Genomic DNA, 25,689 nt, shown 5'->3' on the forward strand with positions numbered 1-25,689 from the left:
TTGATGCAACGGGTCCTTGTTCCCTGGCCTAACATGTAGGCACGGTAATAAAGAGAAGCAATTACAAACTGGGCCTGAAAGCCATGGTAATGGAGCTGGTCAGACAGCGATAAGCAGAGTGTGCATGAATGTGAACAAACTCCATGTCATGCTTTCCCCATGGAGCATCAATGTCCCTTTTAATCAGCACTAAGCAGAGCACAGGGAGCCGCGGTGTAATTAAGCCTGCTCCGTGGAGGATGAGTGGAGATTATCATGAGAGAAAAGCCTGAAAGAATACGGGACCGACGTGTGTGTGTGTGTTTATTTGTATTTGCTACCTCTTTAGGACCTTTTCTGGCATAAACGACCTTGTCAGGACCAGAAGTCCTCAAGAAGACCAAAATCGGTTCCCTCATGATGCAAAACCTCATTTCTGAGCAACTAAGATTAGAATTGTGGTTAGGTTAATGTTCGGGTAATCGTTAAGGTTAAATATAATGCTTTGTACAAGCTGTGCAGATGAATGGAAGTCAGTCTACTGTCCTAAGAAGAATAGCTGTTCAAACCTGTGTGTGTGTGTACCCTCAGCAAAAAAACAGAGATAACGATATAAAATGAGTCAATAAGCAAGACATAAACAGTGTGTGATGAGGAGAGAGGACATGATGAGGCACTGGGATGGTGAGCAAATAAGTGGTGATTTAAAATATGGGGCCATGCAATTAAAATAATGTAATTGTGTCATTGCCTTAGAAAGAAACATATTGTAATGAAATCCTCTATTAATATTGATACACATTGTCAATTGTTGAACAAGTCATTTTACATTGGGCCAACATAAAAGCCCCAAGCCTGCCTTGTTTTTTTGGAACAAATTAAACCATTGTCACACAATGGCGATTAAGCCTATCAGCTCCACACAACTCTCTCCGTGTTTCTCAGTGCAGTGGCGTTCAGATCTCGTGTCACCCGCACACAGGAAGTGATTTGTTTCATGTCAAGACAGCAGGAGGCAACGTCAACATTGCGCAAGTAAAACAGGTTGGCGTACGTCTGAAAACACAAATACGTGGTCATGAAAAGTTTGATGGACATGTGTCCATCACACATGGACACATGTCTTTCACCCCCACCTGTGCTGCTGCTGCTGTATACACCCAAACACTTCCCTTGTCAGGTCTGATAGTTTTGCTTGACAGATTTGTGACATAATTTCTCATCACAAAAACCAGACGGAATAATAACATCGTCATGAACAACAACAATCACTACAGGTTACGTACTGCAGCTTTAAGTCACAAGCTGTGCATCTTTGGAGTGAGGCTGTTGTTGAGCCCCATTTACTGCCAGTTACCCGAAAGACATGAGACATTTTAATTAGTTTTGTTACAACAGTTGTTTTTCGGTGATATGTGTATCCATACAGTTCTGCATATAATCCATAAATCTGTGATGCTGTTTTTCAAATTAAATATTTATTTTAACAGCTGTGGTCATGGTGAGGCAGGGACAGTTGATGCTAGCAGCACAAAGACGGAAGTGCTAGGGTATCTAAAACATAAATGAACCACAGATAATCATACGAAACCTATAATGTGCTTTGTTCAGTCACCTATACCAAACATTTTGTTTGGTATAGGTGTTGTTGTTGTTGTTTTTTTCTGTTCAATATATTTAGTCGGCCCTGATCTATGATCAAAGTCAGTTTATTTTCAAAACATGACAGAAATGAGCACAGTGCCAGATGGACCACATGCCTGCACTAGTGCTGGTGCTCTATCAAATGGGCTCGTTCCTCTTAAAGGCATTCATATGAGCAGTTTCCCTACACACTTCTTTTAGACTTATGAAAGGATGAAAGCTGATCATCACACTTATATCAGACAAATGTACAAAGTGGCTGAGCATCTGATGGGGCGTCTTTGCAGCAGCAGCAAAATTACACCTCCATGCCGTAGTTGTATACAGCAACAAGCAGGGCAATAAAAGCTCCCCGCCTACTGGTTTCAGGGGAAAAGATAATAAACAGCGGAGACATCAGAGAATGGATACCACCTTCTATAAGCCATTCATCTCCTCCTTTCATCAACGCATTCTGCCTAAATCCCCACACTATCATACGATTCTTCATCTGATTTTGAAATGATCGTAGCACCAGGTGGGAGCACACAGCTGCTTCACAGGTTACCACATGAATCAGCCATGAGTGCCATTCAAGAGCGACATTATATGTGTGTGTGTGTGTGTGCTCATGTTTATTCATGCTGTGAAATATCTTTAATAAAACATTTATTCTCTTTTTCTAAACACGATTATTTTTGATGCACATCATGGCACATGGATGCTGGAAGTCACACTGCCAGATGGCCACGTGAATTAATGTGTCTGTGTTGTTGTGGGCTCAAACTTAAAAAACAAACAAACCCAAAAACAATTTCCTCACATGCTAGAATGTGTGTGTGTGTGATAAAGACAAGCAAAAAAAGACAGAGGGAGTGTGAGGAAAAGACATGAGCATCTACTGAGGTGCATCTGTGCATGTACCTGAGAAGTATAATGAGATCTGTGGAGAACTCCTCCAGAGAGAAAGAGTTAATGATAGTTTCTGTCCCACCGCATCTCAGTGAGGGAAGCACAGAGCACCTTTTTAGCCTGAGCTATCGGTGCTGAGGGATAACTCATTACTGGAGTCAAGACACCAGAGCATGGCATAAGGGGACAGGAAGAGACAAGCGGTGTCCCACTTTCTGTCCCACTTCAGGGGCTGGATCCTCCACTGAAGTGAGTAAAGAAGACATCTTCTTATGGACTCAAAAAACAAGGCTTATTCAAGAAGAGAATACAACTTATGGTCCATGCTACAAAATATAGCATCATTAATGAAGGTGACATCATGAAATAAAGAATAAAAAAATACTGTGGTAAATCAGAGTCAGAATTAGCTTACACATGAAAAAAGACAGCGAGAAACAAGGGCAACAAAACAGAGCGAAGAAGTAAAATGATGGTACAAAAATGCTTTGAGAATAGTTACGTGTCATAGATATGAATTGTAATGTTTCATTTATCAGCTCATGGACAATTGGCAAGGGTCAAAAGATCGATTTGGTGATACTGTATATCGCCATTCCTCCGGATAAAGCTACGGTAAGAGATGCCCCCTCCATGTTCAATGTATAGACTTTATGTACTTTGTTCTGTATGTTGTGAATAAATAGAGAAATCCAGCACTTAATTTTTCATGGATCTTGTGTTTTCTTCAGTTGGACAGATATCGTGATGTATCGCTCTATGATCGTCTTGCAATATATTGATGATGACAGAATCGTCGTATCGTAAAATTATTGTCGTGAAGTACCTTGTGATTCCCAGCCCTAATGGGCAACACTCACTGGTCACTTTATTAGGCACACATGACACCCTAATGTAGCACATCTGCTTCAGGGGTTCAATGAGGTTTGCATTTAGAAATGTTTATCTTCCGTCAACCTTAGTTTAGCGAATGCTTTTTTGATGGTTGTGAGAGAAAATCGCAGCAGAATCGTGTGTTTCTATAATTTTCTACCAACCAGCCTGTCTACTATGGCACATTCAAAATCACTTAAATCCTTTCCTGCCCATTCTGATACTTGCTTTGGTCATTGTTGTTTTCTTTACCATGTCTAAATGCCTAAATTCAATACTGTACTGTCATGTGATTGACTTACGTTAACAAGCACTTAAACAGGTGTAACTATTGTAGTAGCCGGTAAATGTGAATAATAGTTGGGGTGAATGGTGATCATAATTACACAGCCACTAGTCTAATGAACAATCATGGTGAACTACAATCCAACAATGGAGTCAGGGGCATGGTTTCAATTATGTGAAACCTGTGTGGTTGCTTTTTTTTTTCCAGCTACAGGTCAAGTAATTTAGCTCATAGGACAGTAGATAAGGTACAGTAATTAAAATACAGATGTGTGATATAGACTGGTCAACAGCTGGCATACTTGTTCCTTACCATAAAGTGGAACTCTGCTTTGAACCAAAATCACAAAACTGAACTGTCCCTTTGTCTAATTCAGTTTTCCAGCATCTCAACTGCTGCACAAACTCCCTAGAATGATTCTAGGCAATTGGCTGTGAGGTGGAGCCTTCAGGGTAATCACAGGTTTCCTCTTTACTGCTTCCATCAAGTCAGACATTTCCTCACTAGGACTCTGGCTCGATCTTAGTGAACGCCTCAATTGTCTCCCGGCGTAATTACAGTTACTACAATGGTAATTACGACAATACTACAGTTACTAACACATACTTACAATACATAAACATGTCTTTAATTGTCTCCAGTAGTTAACATTTCACTGCATGTTTTCATAGATACCACTCAGCAGCAGCCAACATCCAGCTGCACACTGTCTTCAAACCAGGGGCTTGTTATCCCAGAAGTTCACGTGCAAGCTCTATAGAATTGTCTTTGGCTAATGGACTGGAACATACTCAGTGGAGCACATAGTGGGGACAATGCAAAGCTTCCTGCTGCATAACATGTCAATTTCCACGTGGACCCTTGAATTACATTTGACATTTTGCTATTACCTTTGGTTCACTCTAAACAAGCCCTGGAAAACAAAGAAAATCAAATCCTCTCTTGGGGAAGAAGAAAGCTTCCAGTACCGCGCTTTGGGGAGGAAGTTAAATTGGTCTGCAGGTGCTGAAAAGGAGAATTAAAGATGGAAACACAGGGACAGCACTGACGACAAATTGCAACAAAACAGTGTGAAGGAGGTGCTGAGTGGGATGAGGAGGATTAGTGGCAACAAGATTCCAGGCCAAGCAGGAGAGGAAAACAAAAATAGATTGAATGACTTAAGCCTTTTTTTTTTTGTAACGGGTTCAATGTGGAGACCAGGGGCCTCATTTATAAAACTGTGCGTGGATACGCCTGGAAAGTTGGTGTACGTGAGAAACACAGACAGTGCTTCCACACGTACACTAAATATTCTGATTCATAAAATCACGTGCATACATGTTTCCCTTTCACAATCGACTCGTTATTCAGCGCAGCTTCTGAAAATTTCAAGTCACGTCCATAAATGTCAAAGAGTGACAGGAAAATTACGACAAACGCAGAGGGAAAATGAAAGAAGAGGAAGTTCAAACCATGGGAAATTGAGGCACCTTTTTGCTAAAGTGGAATGTGCACATATCAAAAATGTTTTATTTGGTGGACACAGGCATCAGAGTGACCAAACGTGACAGATGCTGTGAATGCAGAAGGCAAATGCTGCTCCACAGCAGCACACGCTAAATATGTTGTAAAATCTATGCTATGAATCAGCGCTATATACATCAAATCTAATTGAATTGAAAAAAGGAGGAAGTAGCGACCGTTTATGTGGATATCAACAGTCTCCTGCAAGGTTAGTGAATGCTTAGAGGGGTTAGAGACTGTAAGGGGGGGGGATTGTTAGTCGACTTGGATTTGTTCGTACAATAATTGCTATGGAAACCCATTTTCTCTGCACAGTTCCAATAGGATCCAGTAGGACAGTGTGTGGAAGTCAGAACCGGCTCACAATTCATTAATATACTGGATTTGTAGCACGCATTATCTAAACACTGTTGCAGCATTCTGCACAATGAAAAAAACTCTTATAACGTGGGTATGAAATGAAACTCATGAAACTCGAAAGTCATTAGACGCCATTATAATTATTTATGGAAAATCCACTCTCATCTCCTCAGCTGAAGCACAAGAATCTGTATCAGCGCCAGACGGAATCTATGTACCAGCTTTACAACATAAGTATTTAATAATTATAGCATCTATTTCAAATTTTATCTTGCAACGGCAGATATATTAGGGTGTAGCAGTCAAGCAGGTATTCATTTATTCATTTAAAAATACATCTTGACCATTTGTACAAATTAAATCTAATAATAATTATATTTATTTTACATAATTTAAAACAATTTGCAATTGTTCTGTCATCAACGTTAGTTTCTCCTCTCTCCTGTTTATGTGCGTGCACATAGAGTTTCCGTGTTTTTTATGAATCCCAGGCTCTGTACAGAAAGTGCCGTACATTTTTGAAATGAGGCCTCAGGCCAGCTGCACCCACTCCCTCAGTTTGAGATCTCTCTCCCCCCGAATGAGACTGATTACACGACTGCTTCCCCACAGTGTGCCACAACAGCGGACAACCTCCACAGACTCAATCTGCCTCCTTCAGTCACTCATATCTCCAGAATGACCACTTTACTCTGAAGGTCAAGAGGAGAGAAAGCCTGCAGGAGACTCGCCAGAGAGCCGAGTGGTGCCGGAGGAAGTACTGGAAGTTTAATGTGAGATGAAAGATCTTGTGGAGGATTTCCAACAGAGAAAGTGGTGGTGGCACAATCCCTTAAATAGCTGACAATCTATATCAACAAGGAAGTGGACACAAAATGATCGCAAGACGTCTGAGTAAGTCATTGGGCCTTCAGATAAGCAACTCATATGGAATTATGGAGAGGGGCAGGACACATTCCGCATTTCCACAATGAAGAGTTTGGCTAAACGCAACATAAAACTGAAGAAAGCCCCACGGAGAACAGTTACACTTCTTTTCAATTGTTTCAGTCCAACTTAATAGCAACTGAACAATTTTTAGATTGCTGCTTAAACACTGGTAAAGATGCAAAGTCAGTGCATAGACTGCGAAAATAAAGTGGTAGAAGTAGGAATTAGCTTGTTCAGCTGGGTGTGATGTTTCCATAATTACAGATCGAAGCCAATTAAAAACCAGTGTCTACTGCGGAGTCATTTGACCCAGGAGTGAAAGCCTATCGTATCAATTTCCACTGCAGACACAAGCCAGAGGTCAGTGGGTGTTCTGACAAGTGGAAGGGGCTTTAGTTAGTTAGTGCATGAGATCGTTGACAGGTTAACCAATAATTATATACAATTACCAACAATGAATTTATAATGAATGTAAAATGAGTTATCAGGGTATGAGAACTGTGCATTCACTTCTCGAATAGATGTTTTCATTTCTGGGTCAAAGACCGGGGAGAAAATTCTGGTGCACGCACAGAATGGCAAGTCCGACTCCGGTCTGACTGCAGGAGTAATCGGACCATGAATCACATTATCCAGGTATGTCAGTCTGACTCGATTTTAGTCATACTAACTTGTTTACATGACATTCAGAAAACCGGATTACTGCCTTAGTCCGACTAAAATCGGACTTTTAACATGCATGTAAACACACAGTGAGACAAACACACTCGAACATCATCATTCAACGAATCACTGAAAGGTTTTCTCTGCAGAAATGTCATACATGCATAACTTAATTTAACAGAAGACATGGAGAAAACAAATCTGTGTCTCTGTATCGCAGTCTGATGTGTTCTCACAATATCCAGCCTCTCTGACTGTTGCAGTATTCAGAGAGGTGCCGTTGTCCTTGACTCTAACTAAAAACTACACCTGCCCGCATAGCTGGAAGAATATAAACAGTTGTTAAGCCTCATCACAAAGTATTGGCGAACATCTTAAAGATGTCCAGTACATTTATATAGAATTTCTGATGAATGAGCTGATGTTTATCTGTATCTATTTTTCAGTACGTGTGCTACTGGAGTTGTGTGAATGATATACAATATAGTACATGGAGGCGTGGGAAGCTATAGAATCTATTATACCCACTTTGACATTTAAAACTCCAGCTCTTAACAGTAAAGTGTTCAGTCAAAGATGTTTCAACTCATTTGTTCTTTTTCGTTTTAAAAGAAAAAGAACACCATTTTTATTCAGACAGGAAAGAAAATCACTGAGCAGATTTCTCTAGCAGTGATTAAATACTATTAAATACTTGAGGAATAATGACAAAATGTGTTCATGGAGCACTTTTATAAACCAATGATAAAGAGGGCTTTGCATGATGAATCAAATAAAGATTTTCGAAAAAAGGCAAATAAACCAAAAGCAATAACAGCGTCACAACAAATGACTTTAAGTGATGCCGCTAATAAAATGCTGCTTCAAAAAGAGGTGGACACTGTTTATACAGCTTTTGTGAATTCTCTAATTTATGCGGCACACATACATACTGCGTGTTTATGTTCTGCTTCCAACAAAATCTGCACAGCACAAAAAAATAAATAAAAACTAAAACGGCAGCATAATGAAGCGTAATATCCTGCCCACTTCAGTCATTATATCATACTTTTATGAGCTCCGTGTGTTTAAAAAGTAACTAATAGCCTCATCCCTCTCCTCATAACTTCTTCTAGAGTCTTTATTATAATTGTGGACCAATTTATTTTCCAGCTGTTTGCCATGATCAGTTCAGTTCCACATTCACATTGTCAGCGGGATATAAATCGGATGGTGACTACACTTTAAGTATCACTTTGCTGCACCTTCTGTGACTTCAAACTGCAGCACACACACATTTCATGTCAGTCTGCTTGAGACCATGTGATAAATGTATAAAATGGAAATGTAATGCTGCTGCTGTGTACCTGCCAGACCTACACGACAGCCAGCACATGGGGGAGCTGGCTCATCACTGCATTCACGTCCTGACATTCTGCCGAGACCGTGACAGTGCAGTCAGTGTGGGTGAGCTGCAGTCAGTACATGGCTGTCCAGGATTGTTTTGGACTGCAGCCTCTATATTTATACTGTAGGGAGGAACAAGTCTGGCAACAGGGAAACAAACATCACAACATCCGTTCTTGTGCCCACATTCAGGGAAAGTGCTTTGGTATTTTTTTTCTCAGAGACTGGGGTTTAACAGTGACAAAAAAAAGGGAAGAAAGAAAAACATGTGCGCAATCTCACAAACTGACAAACTGTATCCCTGTACCTGACAATGAAGGCATGCTGTGGAGTGAGACCGGGGTCATGTTGAAGCACTCGTTGCGGTGAAAGGTCAGCAGAGAGAGTGATTCCAGAGCCTTGGAGGATGATGGTGACGTCGTCAGGGAGCAGCTCAGGGGTCTCAGAGGTGAAGGTGATGGAGAGGAGCTGACCGTAGCTGTGGGCATGGTGACCCAGGAATTTCTCTGAAGAGGAAGGAGAGGGGTGGGGTCAGAGGTTGGATGTTTGAGTGGTGAATGGAGTCAGTATTATTATTGAACAAAACTGACAGTCTGATATACACTCACTGGCCACCAGGTTAGGTACACCTGCTAAATATCCTCATATACAATCAACTAATCACAATCACTCTGCAACCTAATGTTTTTGCGTCAGAATGGAAAAGAGACTTGATTTGTCGGCGCCAGGCAGGCTGGTCTGAGTATTTCAGGAACTGGTGATCTAGTGGGATTTACACGCATAACCATCTCTAGGGTTTACAGAGAATGGTCCGAAAAGAGAAAACATACAGTGAACAGGGTAAAAAAAAATACCTTGTTGGGAGCCAGAGGTCAGTGGAGAATGACTGATTTGAGAAGACACAAAGGCAACAATAACGTTTTAGGTGATGAAGGTGATTTCCATTCATCAGAAATTGAATATAAAATAATTAGACTGAAATTTAGTGAAATTTGGAGTGTAGAATCACCAGAATGTATGAATGGTTGTTTTTTATTACCACATCAGGAGCAATACAGAGGCATCATGTTTTTAAGAAACAAACCTTTTGAGTTTTAATGATACAAAAGTCTATCATAGATTCTCTTACATGATTACCATATGAAAATATTTTAAAAAGATGCTAAATTGTACACTGTGCAACTGCATAATGACAAACACGTATGCAAAGGCCATCTCTCAAACACATGAAACCAAAAAGCAGAATTCTGGAATATTCTTTCTTTCTGTATGCGTGTGTGTGTGTGCATGTGTTTTGAATCCACACAGTGCACTGCAGGAGTCTAAGTGTAATTACCCACACTCATCTCTGGCTCATTAGAGCACATTAACAGGACTTCAAAGATCTTCCCCTCCACGCGTGCTGCTTCGAACCCCAACGAAAAAGTAAAAACACACAAGTTGTACTTCAAAAAAAAACAAAAAAAAACAAAAAAAGAAGACTCATTAAATCGGTTTCCCCTCCTCGTATCAAAATATGAGACAACGCTGTTCGTGAAAGCATCAGTTCTGCTCTAAAACTGAACAAATTACAACAATAACAGCCACACTGCCAGTTCTGGGTGAGTGAGTGTGCAGAACTGACAGGGTTTATGCTTGGCTGCCACCTTGTTTTGGAGTGTAATCGTGTGTGAAGTTCATCCTGGCCTCTTTGGCGGGTTAAGAGGGTGATTTTGCTTTCGAGAGGCATCTTGCGTCATTCGGCAGCAATTCGGCTGTCTGATAATCTAATATCTGCTCAACCAACAGCCTCCTGTGATCACGGCTGCTTTTATTTGACCTGCGGAGCTTTTTTTGAAAGGACCCACTTCATGAAACTCTGAGTTGAGGTTCGTGATTGCTGCTGGTAATGCATTACCCATTGATGTGCGAAAGAAAAATATGGTAACTTTGGGTGTTTTGTTATTGTTGTTGATGCTATTATTCCACATCTGTTTTGTCCTCATGAATAGAAACTAGGGCTGTCACTTTTCATTCACAACTCGATATGCTTTCTACCGTGGGATGTAAAGTTCACGTTTGAACTGTAATTATGTGCTCAAAACACAGGCTGCCACCTCATGAGCACCTTTTTCTTTTCCAGTAGTGCCATTTAAAATCCAGCAGCAGGGTGCACATAAGTTTTCCAACCATATCATATGACAATATCAGCTGCGGGTGCAGCAGCGACAACATCTTGGAGAGGCAAGTATACACTACATGAGGTAGACTACTCTCTCCGCCGATAGCACCACATTCTTTGAGGGAGAGATACAATGTGCACTGTATACCGGCTAATAACCCCTCTCCCTTGTGGAGTCCCCCAAGGTTCAATTCTTGGTCCAATCCTTTTCTTCTTCCTCTGGAGTCAATTTTTAAGAAACAAATCAAACCCCGGATGGTCTAAAACTTTTTAAATTTGTCATGTTGTTCCAACCCATTGGGACCTGTGCTGCCCCAGTTTTGGACCTGGGCCCTCTGTAGCCCTTAAGTCCCTAAAGTTACTAACCTTGGTTTTAAACTGGACTCTTTGAAAGTAGATACACAGATAAATTCTGAGGTCATATATTTTATGCAAGATAAAATCCGATTTATCTTATCATATTTCCTGGCCTGCAGCTCTTAATTGTCCCCAGTAACCACATGAAAACTAGGGACAACCCAGATTTCTAAGCAGTTGCTCCCAAATTATGGAATGACCACCCTCCCAATGTTAGGATAGCTCTCAATCTAATTTTTAATCCTTGGCTTTTACATCAGAATGATGTGTCTCTATTGTTTTTATGGTTGTTTTATTGTTTCTATTAAATTTAAAATGTATCTTGTTTGCTTTTCTTTCTAGTCATTTTACCTTATTTGAATATACTAGAATACAGTAATTTATTAACCTCAACCCCAATTATTTGATTTTTCTGTGCAACACTTTCTTTCAACTTGAAAAAGTGCTACATAAATAAAGCTGGATTGGATTGAATTGGAACCTGACCCTAATACTTTTTGTATTGGCTCATAAAGATCTGTGTGTGCCAGGGACATCTGTGGGCTCTGAGCGCATGTTTTCATCTGTGGGTAATAATGTTAATAAAAAGAGAGCCACACTTGATTCTGATAAGGTTGACAACCTTGTTTTTCTGGCAAATAATATCCAATATTAAGTTGGGCTTTTTTTGCCTTGACTTGCGGTTTTAACATATAATCAATGCAACATTATAACATTTTAGTCTGTAAAGCTGTTAGAGTTTTCTCCAGCTGTCAGTGATTGGACATTAAAGGTGACATCGAATGCTTGTATCGCACATACATGTTAGTTATGGAGGTCTACTTACATATATTAACTTGTTTTCATGATTAAAAATCTCCTAGTCGCTGCAAACGAGCCGATCAAAATATCTCCTCACTGACGCTCTCGTCAGCCGTGCTGTTTCAGACCAAAATCACACCCCCAGAATGTGAACTGTGTTGTGATTGGCCAGCCAACGAGAGCTTTCCCACTGTCCTGTGATTGGCCAGGTACCTGGAAGTGACGTAATTGGTAGGCCAGCTCTCAGATACACAGCTCCCCCTCTGGCACGGTGGATGCTCTGCATCTCAGCAGCTACAACGAGAGTAGTTCTTCTTCTTCTGCGGTTGAAACCGGATGTGCCCGGACTAGTGCCCGCACCAGGAGGCTACGGTGGTGAGAGGAGCGGTGAGGTATACTGATGACAACATCAACCTACGGAAGTGCCGATCCGCTTCGCAGAGCCCAGGAAAACAAGCAGTGGCTGAACTGTTTGTTCTGAAACTTTAGGGTTTCATAAATGAGGTAATGATGGAGATACACACACACAAACGCAGCGTTAATTGGAGCTTCTGGTCTATGTCGCCTTTAAGGAAGTGCTTATTCCATCGTACTCGTACTGAGTGATGCATATTATGGATACTCTAAAGCTAGCACCACTGTTAATAGTAACAATGATTTCAATTGTTAATACATGAATGAAAACTGTGATGTTTGTGGTGGTTTTTTATACTATCAGATTGAAACAAATAACTTCCTGTGTGCAGCACGGGAATGTCACAGTGCCACATGTGGAGCTCATAGGCTTCACAAATATTGTATGAACTCATTTGACAATGGAATACAACTTTAGTTTTATTTAAAAGTTATCCACCACACTTTTAAAGGGAAAAGTGATTTATTTTTAAAGTGAAAAGCAGTGTATACAGCCGACCCCTTAATGTGGCTTTTATATGTTATATTGATCTATTAGTATTTTTCAGCGATGTCTCCAGCTACAGTGATACTTAAGTTAAATAGATTTTTTATGTGATGTGACCATGTCCATTTCCTTTGTAATAAGCTCCAAGCTCAGCTAAATTCAGAAGTCAACTTGCTGTCGCTTTTAGTTTTTAGCTTTAAAACAATATCAGGTTGAAGAGAGAGTTATTTGTCATTCAGATGTGAGGCCAGTATTTGCAGGAAATGAAAAGCAACCAGTGCTCAAAGGGGAAATGCTTCAATTACACAGCCAATCAATACCACTTTCTGTTTGTAGTCCAATAACACATCGTTCATGTCAATGTGACTCCAGAATCAATAGAAATAGATAATTACAGCCAATCAGAAGCAGGGGAAGCAGTTAAACAGCCACCAATCATCACCAGTGAAGACCAAACACTTTCTCAAGTGAAATGAGCTGTCACAGATCTCAGTATAGTTTCAGAATCAATAAATATTGATGACAAGGAATGAAAAAACAAATCAGTCAGTCCAGAAGGCAGAGAGGCAGAGATTAAATCCACTTTAACTGGAATGCTTTCAGCGAACGCTCTCAAACACACAACACATTTAGGAGTGTAAAAACAACCAATATGGAGAGGGTGACAGTTCCAATTGAAAAAAAAAACCCAAAAAAACACGGATCAATAAATACTGTTTATTCTGACAAGGCACCACTCATACTAAGGCTAATTTAGATCCAAACACATAAATAATCCATAACATGAGGTGATCAATTTCCCTTAATCCCTTTTTACAATTAAACTGTGATGAAAAAAAGGAAATAATTGTGGACTGGCTATTTTAGCATCAGGTTTCAATCTTTCAACCAGTAGTGTATCGTGTACGGATAGCATGTCAACCAGATACAGGAGTCCAGTTGTTGTCACCTGTTTTGAGGAAACAAGCTTAACATCTTGTTAATGTTTCAAAATGTGCATCATAACCTAAATAAATAGGAGATATTCCAAACTAAACCCTAAAGTGTGGGAGTGAAGACTTATACATCATTTAAAAATATTTATTTATGTACTGAATATACATATGGAGTTTGATGTACAGCAAAGATACACGCCTTTTAGTTTTTCTTTCCACTTAGATTTTATTAGTTATAATCCAACTCATCTGACAATTGCTGTTTGAACTCTGTGTGCTAAATATTCTTAAACATAGACATCCTCTCTAAACTCATGTCCCTCTGCTGCTGTTCATTTGCCATTTTATAACATTTGGACTCTCCAGCCAGTCACACACACACAAACACTTCCTTAGGCGGCATTCAACAGAGCAGTATCTGCCAGGAGATGATCACTGTAGCATTAAGTTGTATTTATGAGACCAGTATCCGCCGAGAAACAATATTTTGTTTGAACAGAAAAGAGGCAATTACCTATATTTGGTGGAATGGTAAGAAATCATGCTCGCAGGAAATAAAAGTCAAGAGATACCACTTCGGAAATGATTAATCATAAATACACTCCCTGCATAATAGTGGGTAATGAGGCCGCTAATGCTGTTGTATGACTAAGCTAATATTCTCACTTATGGGTTGTTGCTGTTTATGTTTCAGGTATAGCAGGCTGACCGCTACTGTGCTGGGGGTCAATGCGGCTTCCTGGGTGTCTCTCTCTCTCTGATAATAATCATCATCATCATCATCATCATCCTCCGCTTATCCGGGGCCGGGTCGCGGGGGCAGCAGTTTCAGTAAGGGACCCCAAACTTCCTTTTCCCGAGCCGCATTGACCAGCTCCGACTGAGGGATCCCGAGGCGTTCCCAGGCCAGAGTGGAGATGTAATCTCTCCAACTTGTCCTAGGTCTACCCCGAGGTCTCCTCCCAGCTGGACGTGCCTGATATACCTCCCTCGGGAGGCGCCCAGGGGGCATCCTCACCAGATGCCCGAACCACCTCAACTGGCTCCTTTCAACATGAAGGAGCAGCGGTTCTACTCCGAGCTCCCCCCGGATGACCGAGCTTCTCACCCTATCTCTAAGGGAAAAGCCAGCCACCCTCCTGAGGAATCCCATTTCGGCCGCTTGTACCCGCGATCTCGTTCTTTTGGTCATGACCCAACCTTCATGACCATAGGTGAGGATAGGAATGAAGACTGACCGGTAGATCGAGAGCTCTGCCTTCCGGCTCAGCTCCCTTTTCGTCACAACCGTGCGGTAAAGCGAATGCAGTACCGCACCAGCTGCTCCGATTCTCCGGCCCATCTCCGGCTCCCTCGTCCCCTCACTCGTGAACAAGACCCCGAGATACTTGAACTCCTTCACCTGGGGCAAGGAGTCATTCCCTACCCGGAGAAGGTCTGATAATAGAGGACCCTAATAGACCATCAGAGAACGGACTGCAGAGAAAAACAATGATAGGATTATATATGTGTAAGGCTGACCTGCTGTCCATGTATTGCCCTAAATTTATATTCATTCATTTATCGCACATGACAAATAGGAGAGGAGCCAGCTCTGAACACCACAATGTACTGTATCTCTTTACAGTACTAATGCAACATGTTGTATCACTGGTACTGTAAGTGATAAGTAAGTCAATAAACAGAAAGAGACTAATCACATCATTATTTCACTAAAAATTACAATGAGATTTTTTTTTGCAAAGCGTCAGGGGCTGGAGTGGGATCACTGCAGAAACCACAGCGTGGCCAAATGTGAACACTTCCACTTGCACAAGTGTCTGTATCACTTTGCAGTTACATCACCAATCACTGGCTGCGGTGTCTCCATGCTCCACGGGGTCTGGGAGTCTTGAAAAGCAAGCAATAGCAGTGCTACACTTTGAAATCTAACTACCCCCATCATCCCTCTTGTCAAGACGTTAGCCAAAAGCACTAGAAGTCGTCTGTAATGGAACTGGGGATTTTGGCAGCACTTTTCTATCTCCCATTTTATTTCCCCCCGTGATCCACTCACAAACATCTGGTTGTGCTGTGAAAACATGGGCTTGGTGCACACAGGTTGTACAAACAACAGACAAGTATGCTGGGCCGATCATTCTATGCAGTTTGACTGTAATGATTGGTCATGTTTATAAAAGTAGTGAGAGGACTATAGACTGAAAAATGACAACAAGAACCTTTCAAGCTGCTGAGGATTTATAACACAATATGACCTTTTTTAATCTATTTACAGAGCTTTAATAGTTGTACTTATCTTAGTTGTACTTAGTTGTATTTATCTTATACCTATCTAAGCTTTTCTTTGTATAGTAGCACAATAATATCTTTGTGATAATGAGATACAACAAGCTGCTTTAAGATGTCTCATTGCATTCTGGCAGGTGACAAATTACCATCAAATTATCTCATGATGAAATTAACGTAAGCAACCACTGCAGCGCTCAAAATAAATGATGCATATATTACAGTCAACATTTTGAAATAGAATGGGAATAAAGGGAATAAACCAAAGCTTCAGCCCGTGCCTCTGTTTCAATTTTGTTTCTATGAGTCTGTCAGAATGATCTGGAGTCCACCGACTGTGCTGCTGCTGCTGACGCTCTGCCAGGAAAACATAAAGCCACCATCACATCAACATCAACACGTGATAGATGTCCGTATAACTTTTTGGGGAACGGTGGAAGAGCTCGCGATCAATCAGCGGGTTTAGACTTTGCTCCAAACAAATTAAATCAAACTCAGTTTCAATTAAATCACTGCCGCCTTGCACAAGTCCCACTGAGGCTCTAACATCGACCACCATGCAGACAGTCTGGAGGCAAAGGGTCGGTGGACAAACCAAACTTTAAAACTGGTACCGTCAGGACACAGAGTCCAATATTAAACTGCATTGCCTGCAGTGGCCATATAAAGAACATGACACATTACCCGATAACATAAAAGATATATTTTTTTCCTGTACTCAAGGGAACTGCTAGAGCAATAGTGAAACCTTGGGTTGAATGTAAGCAGAGAAAACCTTTTTCTTGGTCGTGTAGGAGCTTGCTAGGGATGTAACAGTATTGTCAATTTTGCTGTATCGCCAGCAAATGCTTTGATGGTTTGAAAATGATCGATCTTACAGGCAAAAACTGTAGTTTTCTTGCAAGCGAGGGATGTGAGAACCACAGACAACATAGTCCCATGCACGTCTCACTGCAAAAAATATACCATGAAAATAATCTATTTCAGTGTCTTCAGCTGTCGCGTATGTCACAGAACACAGCAAAAATCCTGTTTTCATTACAAAGCAAAAGCAACGAGAGCTGTGCCGCTTCATCCTGAAGAGTACTGCATTTTAGTTAAGTACAGCATATTTAAAAACTATAATTAATGATTTTCAAAGGCAGAAACTGCACAGCAGCACTGTGGCAGGTGAGCAGGTGACACCCACCTGGTGTGAACGACAGACGCGCGCGCGAGACACAGCAGCAGCAGCAGCGCCGCCGCCGCCGCTGCTGTCACGCGCTGCCCACACATCCACTGTGATACCGGCCTACGAAATAAAGAGGACTGCATTTGACACAATTGCTTTGTTGGTCCGGGTACAACAGTGTCTCCATTGTGCCAGTGTTGTGCAGTGAAATGATTGAGAATGCCATTTGTGAGTCTGAACAGCTTTTACAGCCTCAGCAGCTTTAATCAAAGTGCTAATGTGATTATTCAACAGCATCCCACCTTTTTTTTTCCCCCCTGAATGTGTCCGACAATTTGACTTTTCCAAAACAGACAATGCGAGCATCAGAGCTACACAGCGATGGGGGTCAGGCGAGTGGTGGTGAGGAAGTAGTCACAGTTTGAATTTTCTTTCTCAAACTCTCGTGTGCTAGCCCATGAATGAGAATTATGGGAAGATACGGCCTGAATGATTTATTGTGCCCAAGACAACCACGAATGCAAAAGACAGCGAGCTCTTAGATAACGACTGGGGAGGCGGTGGGATGCAGCCAGTCGGGGGAATATAATGGCAGAGTTTTCACCAGATCACTGATTGTGGTCGTTCTATCTCAAAATGCGGCTGAACGTCACAGAGTCATGCCTAATTCTTCAAACACACTGAATACCGCTTGTTTAATTGATTAAGGATAATTCTAACACGTCTGGAGATTTTACGTCTGCTTTTTTTTCCTTCTATGTAGCCTATGACATATTTGTTGTTGTTTCTTTCTTCCCCCCCATTCCTGTCTCCACTCACTTTTGTGGTATCGCTTTGCTGCAGCTCTTTTCAGTTTTGCTTAGTCTTCCAGATGACAAAGCCTCCAGACGAGATTACATGCAGACCCTGGTGCAGGTAGCTCTCAGGCTGTGTGAAGCTGCAATTGCTGCTTGACTCAGAGTGACAGTTAGCCTGGAGCTGCTCTCACAGATCTTTGCTCTTCTTTTCTCCTTTCCACCTGAACACAAGAGCAGCCATATGCTGTTCTACTGCTTTCTACTAAAGGGCTATTTCATTAAAATTCTGTCTATCTTTCCTTCCTTTTCTCTATTCTTCTCTTTTATTTCAGCTTCCCTGCTGCTCAAGGCCAGGCAGGTTGGCCTGTGCTGCAGATATGAAAAGGATCGACTTTGCAAGCTCCTCAGCAGATGGCTGTAAGGACTTTTGTTAGATGATTTCCCCTTCAGCATGAAGCCCCGTTCAGCCAAGAGAGCCACAGTTACTGTCCAGCAGATTCAAGTGGTGACCACAGTTATTGGAGGCAGGTCAAAGCAACTGTTTAGGGAGGTACTTCATGTTTGTGTGTGTGTGATAGTTCCTGGCAGCTGTGCTCAAGTGTTCAGTCTGTTGAATCACCACAGGGACTTGAACGCTGTGTCAACTACCAAACAGATGTCCGAGATCCGGGAGAGGACAAGCGACAACACAAATGTTTCAGAGGACGAGTGTTCCCGAGAGCCTACACACACATGTAACCTTTCACACGCGCTGCTGATAACCACCTCTAGATTTTTAATTAGTCGCACCCATCCAACGTCTTATGAGAACCAACCTGCATCACATAATACGTCTTAATATATGACTCTAACCCAATCTGCTACCACAACTGCAGGCCAACTTCTGCTGCATTCACACGTGCCATCAACTGAAACGTTCCAGATCAAATCACGCTATGCAAATATTCCAACATAGACACTATATCCAATCAAATCACATTTATGAGTTTTGTTGAACGCTACACAACCCAAATGCGGCTTTTGGACAATGTTGTTCTACCGGTTTCTCCCCCCATTTCTGATGTTTGTCCAACGATAGTGGACATGGCCAAATCACATCACCGTCACTGAAACGAGATGCACAACTCTTGCTACTTAGTTAGTCATGGCAGACTCTGCTCTGCCAGCTCGCAGTATAGCTACCAAGCATCACACTCACCCACGGTCAATCATTAAAGCAACACACGTTTGAGTGCGGCGAACCATAACTGTGACATTTCTAATTCTAAAATGATATGATACCCAGTTAGGCCTGTCTTCCTCCTCTCCCTGGTGTCTTTTTATGAGTGTATATTATTAAAGTAATGTTCCTCACAGTACACAAGCTTGCAAGCAAGACCCTTTTAAGTTACATGACCTTGAATTATGTAACTGTTGCGGCAGTGTGGTGCGGTCACGGCAGGTTAATTTCCTCACATTACCTGTTCCACCCCCAGGTTACATTAAACATCACCTTCATAAAGTATATCAGACCAAAGTTGCAAATTGATGATAAAGGTGCTGATGAGCTATGACAAGACATAATTTAAAACTGTAGTTTGTGTGCAAAAAAAAAAGAAGAAAAAAAAAGAGGATTGATCGATGTACGAGCGTTAGTGAGGGTTGCGTTTTATTATGGTAATGGCAGACTATTGACAGCTGGTGCATCAGAGGACCTGCCATCTTCAGTGCAGTGGAGTGGACTAATAATCACAGACTAGTGTTGCATATGGTTCAGGCTTTAAGCTTCTTTACCCATCCCATGCGCAGCCTTTGTAACTACTGTAACCTTTTGCGATAAAAATCTAAAGTGACACAAATAATGTACTGTAAGTAAACACTTGATAGTCCATAGAAAATGTGAGAGTGGTCATTTTATGGTAATATGTAATGGACTTTTTTGTTAAAACCAATTTTATAAAATAATTCATCTTGTCCAGATATTGATATCATGTAGACAATATTAAATCAATATCCAGTCTTAATCCTGACTGATGTAAATGTAATTCTGGCACGGTTTTCACTAGGACGTCAGGGGAATTCTGTCGCTCCCTCTTATTTCCATACCATCTGGCGCTCTATATGTCTGGCTCCTTGTCAAACAATTAAAACAGACTTTGTGATGTCCAAGCATCGACTTATATTTCTTAAACCAGGTGAGCAACTCGGGCCCCAAACACTATTCCCTCTCACTTTATCAGTTCAATAAAGACAAATAAAGAAGATGATTGAGTCCTGTCTCCTACATGGCAGGTGAAGCCCAAGACAAAACATGCTGGCAAATACTGTACGTTCATGGGAATCACAGAATGTGCAGGTTGTACGATGCCTGACATTGAGTTGTCACTCAATTTATTTCTCTCACTTTGTTGGAGAACAGTGCAGGGGATTAAATTAAAATTAAAAAGGAGCAGAGGCAGTTGCAGAGTGACAGAGAATTCTCGAGCTACACTTCCAACGCCTCTGCCTCTGTAATCTTTAAAGTAACTATGCACACATGCACAGCTATGAAAAAAAAAAAAGGCGAGAGGAAATGAGATCATTAATAGGGATGGCAAGGCAATAGATTTGTGCTTTTATTATATGGAGAAACAACATAAACAAGAACTGGGCAAAGTAGATAAGCCGCCTGCCACAAAGCCAGTCTTGGCCAGTTGGGCCACTAATCTGTGTGGCCTTCAGAGACATCGCTGTTAACTGTGTGAAGAAGGAAGCAGCTGTTAAAAAAAATACCATTAACTATGCACACTTAGAATTATGAAAAGTACATACATGCGGTCGAGGATGCAGGCACTCGTTAAGGAGCCATACTTATGTCATGGGAAAACGTACACAAAAAAAAAAAACCCTGTCACACTTGAACGGAACCCAATGACTTATTAGCGGATTTAAAATGAGTTCCTATAAATTATGTCTGACCACCAGGCTTTGTCACATCTTTTAGCTGTGAGCGTTTCATCATTCTAAAAAAAGGGATGGCAATCAGAGGGAGCTGTGAGTCTGTGATTGCGTGTTTTGGGCATTAAACCTTGAGGATGCAGAGTTAATGGGATTGCTCCTCTTTTGCCTCCAGCTTTGGACCACTTGGCCGCTGGAGGGGCTGGAGCTGATGTTGAGAACTGACTTAGCAGGAACAAGAAATAAACCAAGCCAATTTTTTACTTTGTTGCTTCTCCAGTATGGCCAAGACATCCAATTCCACGCGGCCGTCTAGGGCTGGGGCAGCTGATGGAAATGGGCCCTAAGTCCTGAAACCGGGCCAGCTTATTCCCTTATCTTCCCCCTATGATAAGGAATAGTGTCAGAAATCTGCCACGAGCCCCACTGCCAAAGACCCCGATTAATCTCACCAAGGAACAACAGGAACAAGCTATGGAGTATTACAGATGCTCGACCAACACTAATAACAGTCTCATATTTGCCAGAAGAACAGGAGGATTTATGATAACCGACCCCTGGAAAACACCTCCTGCCAATTCAGCCAACCTGTGGTAACACTCTCTGTCCACAAGAATGGACTCGAATCTCAATTATTTTCCTTTCTGACTCACCGGGAGCTTTGTAGAATCCAATGTCTTCCTCACTAAGAGGCAGCAGGTAGACTTCGCCTTCCTTCCACAGCAGGGGGTATTCCTGTCCGCCAAAGAACTCTCCCACCCAGCCGTCCTGATCTGGAGGTGAAAGGAGCGTTTCATCACTGAAGGGACAGTGTTCTAAACGTTCTTGAAAGGAGATGTGTGTCTGTAATTTAAGTGGTTATATAAATCATGACAAAATATATCATAGCTGTGGAAAATTAAGAAGGTATAAACATTACTGGCCTGGTTAATTTAAACTGAGGATGCTGAGCTTGAGGAACATACCTTCATTGAAGTCAGAGGTGATGTTGACGGCGGCATAGTGACCGGACGAGGTGCAGGCCAGCGAATGGCCAAAGCAGAAACAAGGTTGGCAGCCCTCTGGGTTCCCATGTTGGAGGTTGAAAAAGCCCGGTTTGCATCTGTAGGTGCAGAGAAATACACACCTTCATGCATTAAAAATGATGCTTTCCACAACTCTCAGAAGAGCTGTTCATCACACCCTCGCTGTAGTCTTATCCTCACTAATATCTGAGGAAGAAAAGGACCAAAGTGGATTTTGGATGCAAAGACTCTGACCTGTGACCTACAGACACAAGGTGCCATACGGGTGGATGAGGAACACGGCTACTTACACTGGTCACATTACACAGGAGAGGGGTCTGCTCAACAAGCCATGAAATCAGCAACCAAAAAAAAAAAAAGTCCACAAACAGGCAGCACAGAATTATTCAATAGTTGCAGACCTGAAGCTGCATGCATTGTTAATGTCCCTGTGAGTTTATCCTGCATCCCACAAGAATCACACATACGGTGAAGCAGAGACTTGGTTACCGACGTATACATATCAAATTCGAAGGAGTGAAATTGACAGACTCTATAAACACACTGTACAATATTGTATATACTATAGTTTCCCCTGGTTTTTCTGTTTTGAACACATGGAGAGTATATTTGAGCCATAGATTACATATATATATATATAAAAAAGAAGTACTTTTCCAGTTTGCCGGAGGATGCCAATATGGAAGTAAGCATATGTTGAATAGCAACCAGGAGGCAACTCCACGGGTGGCAAAAAACGGGGTCCATCTGGGAAAATGAGCCCACTTTTCCCAGAATTTACAACGTCAATACATTTTCCTGAGGAGTTAATGGTCTCGATCACTCGGTTCCGGTCTTTGTCAATAGAGGACGACGTCAATTTTGTGAAATTATGTTCCCATCGGGAGGAGAACAGACAATAACATGGCATATATGAGTGGACACCGATACCAACTGAATGACAGTTGGTATCTTTCAGCTGAAGCCTGGTTGCAGGTCTTTCAACTTCCATTAGAAAACCTCCAACATGGCTCGGGCTAAACTGTTACTCTCGAGACTTCAAAATGGGAGTTCAGGTTCTTTTGTGTGACTTCATGATTGGATGACTATTTATTTATTTTTTACAACCCGTCCTCACTAAAATAGGAAATTTCTATTCTTAAACACTAAATCAAAACCTCAGATATAATCCAAAACACGATAATAAAGACATAAACCCATGCATGTGATCTGAGCACCAAGTTTAAAAACACACCTGTCACATCCTTGTCCCTCCACGTTTGCCTTGCAGTGACAACGTCCGTCCAGAGTCGAACAATCGCCCACAGTCCCACTGGGATTACACTCACATGGCCTACAGACAAAATGTGATGGGGGGAGGGAAATTCAGATATTTAAATAGAGCATGGATGAGTATGTGTGTGCATGTGCGACCGAAGAGGAACCAAGATCGGTGAAGACAGGGACAGTTTCCATGAAGCTATTTTCCATTTTGCTTCAGTTTACAGATGATCAGCTTCACAAAAGTCACTCCAGGACACGTCAACAATCTTATATACTTGTCCTGATACCTACCCCTTCCATGCCAACATATTTCCATCATGACTACACACAAGTGTTTGGTAACAAATAATCAGCGTGATTTGATGCTTGCCGTCACACAATCCATCATGCGAAATTTAAAGGCTGTACAAACAACCTTGATAAAAAGTGAGTAGTGTATAGGTCAGCAGTGTCTCGCATGATGTCAAAATGTGTTTGATCACCTGCACTGATTGATTACTTTTGTTTGGAAATGTAACACGGAATCTATATTTAATGAGGTGCTATTACAAATAATTCAATTATCCCAAGGCAAGCTGTCTCTGCTCGTTTCTGCTCCAGTGGTCTGAGTAATTCACACCTCAACTCAACAGCCCGATTCTGCTGCATGAATGAAAGAAAGATGTACGCGTGTGCGTGTGTGTGTTGGCATGCATGCATAAATGCATGTACTTTTATTTAGATAGTTATTGCCCAAACTTGTGAAATAAGAACACCAAAATAAGTTTCTGGGGCTAAAAGCAGGACGTTATTCAGTCGTGATTTTCACCAAAGCTGCCTTCACCTTGAGCCTCATCTTAAACCATTATTCATGATGTTGGACCCCCAACATGACACTGATTTTATGTCACCTCCTAAGTTGATATGGTGAACATACCTACATCCCTTCACATTCATCAGATAACATGTCATCTAACATAATCATCTCCACTAACTCCTGTGGAACATATCTGTCGTTGAATCTTAAACTAAAACTTAAATGAAATGAAATGAAATTAAAATGATCACTTGGTATAGGAACAATTACTTGTTATTATGAGCTGTGAATGACAAGACCATTGCTTTGGGGTTTTCATTAGATTTTTCTCATGTATTTTCTTTTGTTCGCATAGATCTTGTTTGTGTAAACTGACAGAATTTGGATGCTTATACAAATTGTAATGGCTAATAAGGGTGGACCAAATGCACTGGCATGACATGGGGAAAAAAAACAAAACAAAACAAAACAGCAAGAATTACTATCCATTACAGCTTCCGAGGAGTCACTACCTGCACCAAAGTGTTTTAGGTGTCATCTGTCTGTCATGTTTTGTCAAAATAACAAAACATAATTCTTCATAATTTGGGTTAGGATTACTTATTGTATTGTAAACTGTTGTGGCAGGTCAGCTTTTCATTTGTTACTTCTTTTGACATTTAGAGATAGGGTCTACTGTAGTTTGTTGTTTTAGAGCTATTAACTGACAGAAAGGTTTCTATTGCAGCTGGAACATTAATGACAACAGTGAGCGTGAACCTGAGGGACGTTCAAATCAAAACATTAGCATAGGAGGAGCTAAACAGTTCCACTGAAGAGAGGGAGGCTGCAGAACTTGATAACAGCCTACAGGTTTAGTACTTTGAGTGACTGCTTTCACATCACAGCTAGTCATTACATTCATAATGAGAGCTGATTTGAAGACACACAAATTAATATCAAACCCTTTCATGTAGCTTGTTTTTTAAAGTTAAAACTGAACGTCTGTCTCTCTGTTTAATAGTCAGTCCACCACCTGTTGTCACGGCATCCAAAGATAGGTGATGGTGGAAATAATATTAACACCAAACAGTCATTGATATGCAATTCAGCACCATCACAACTTAGCATTCCCTCAGCAGGTAGAGGGGGGTCAGGGAGAGCTGGGATGGTATATGAATACAAATAGCTCATCATACTTCTCACGCACTCGCACCACACACACACACTAATGTGCATTTAAATGTAGGCTCATATGCACACACACACATACACGGCGAGAGAGCTCTCAGGTCAGAGAAAGTCGGAATTTGGTTTTCATGATCAAAATGTATGCAGCAGGTCAGCGCATTCAACAAAGTACTCTCATATCTTAGGAATGAAAGCAACTTTGCAAGTTTGAAATCATTCTAACAGATGCAGAATTTTGTCTTTATTTAAGCTGCAAAGACACTTCATTTAGAGACAATCATTTGTGACATCAGTGTCTTTGCACACATCTCTGTCCTTTTTTTGTCACTTATATTTATGTACCATTTTCCTTTTTTGTCCCAGATTTGAGGACTTAGTGCATTGGCTGTCTATGAACTGGCTCACCATTGCAAGCGACTCTCTGTTAACCCGTAAATGTTTTTCACGAGTGCATTCATTTCCCACTTTTCAACCCACGTCGATTTAAGTAAACAATGCAGTGGCAATAATGAACTGAAGAACTAGCATTAGCATGTGTTATGCAAGTCAAACTATTCATGAGAAAGAATCAATTTCTCATGAATATTAATGA

General features: G+C 41.3%; 1 protein-coding gene across 2 annotated transcripts in view; it reads right to left on the reverse strand.

Moving 5' to 3' along the window:
• The window catches only part of lamc3 (laminin, gamma 3), a 101,305-nt gene that overhangs the window by 35,194 nt on the left and 40,422 nt on the right, over positions 1-25,689 (reverse strand). For both annotated transcript variants that reach the window (XM_044012665.1, XM_044012664.1), the window contains exons 7-10: positions 23,103-23,201; positions 21,809-21,945; positions 21,497-21,616; positions 8,826-9,024 (exon numbers count right to left, since the gene is read on the reverse strand). In XM_044012665.1, the coding sequence (XP_043868600.1) occupies positions 8,826-9,024; positions 21,497-21,616; positions 21,809-21,945; positions 23,103-23,201 (555 nt within the window). The remainder of the gene's footprint in view (positions 1-8,825; positions 9,025-21,496; positions 21,617-21,808; positions 21,946-23,102; positions 23,202-25,689) is intronic.

Source organism: Solea senegalensis, linkage group LG21, assembly GCF_019176455.1.
Source record: "Solea senegalensis isolate Sse05_10M linkage group LG21, IFAPA_SoseM_1, whole genome shotgun sequence".
Taxonomy (NCBI): Eukaryota; Metazoa; Chordata; class Actinopteri; order Pleuronectiformes; family Soleidae; genus Solea; species Solea senegalensis.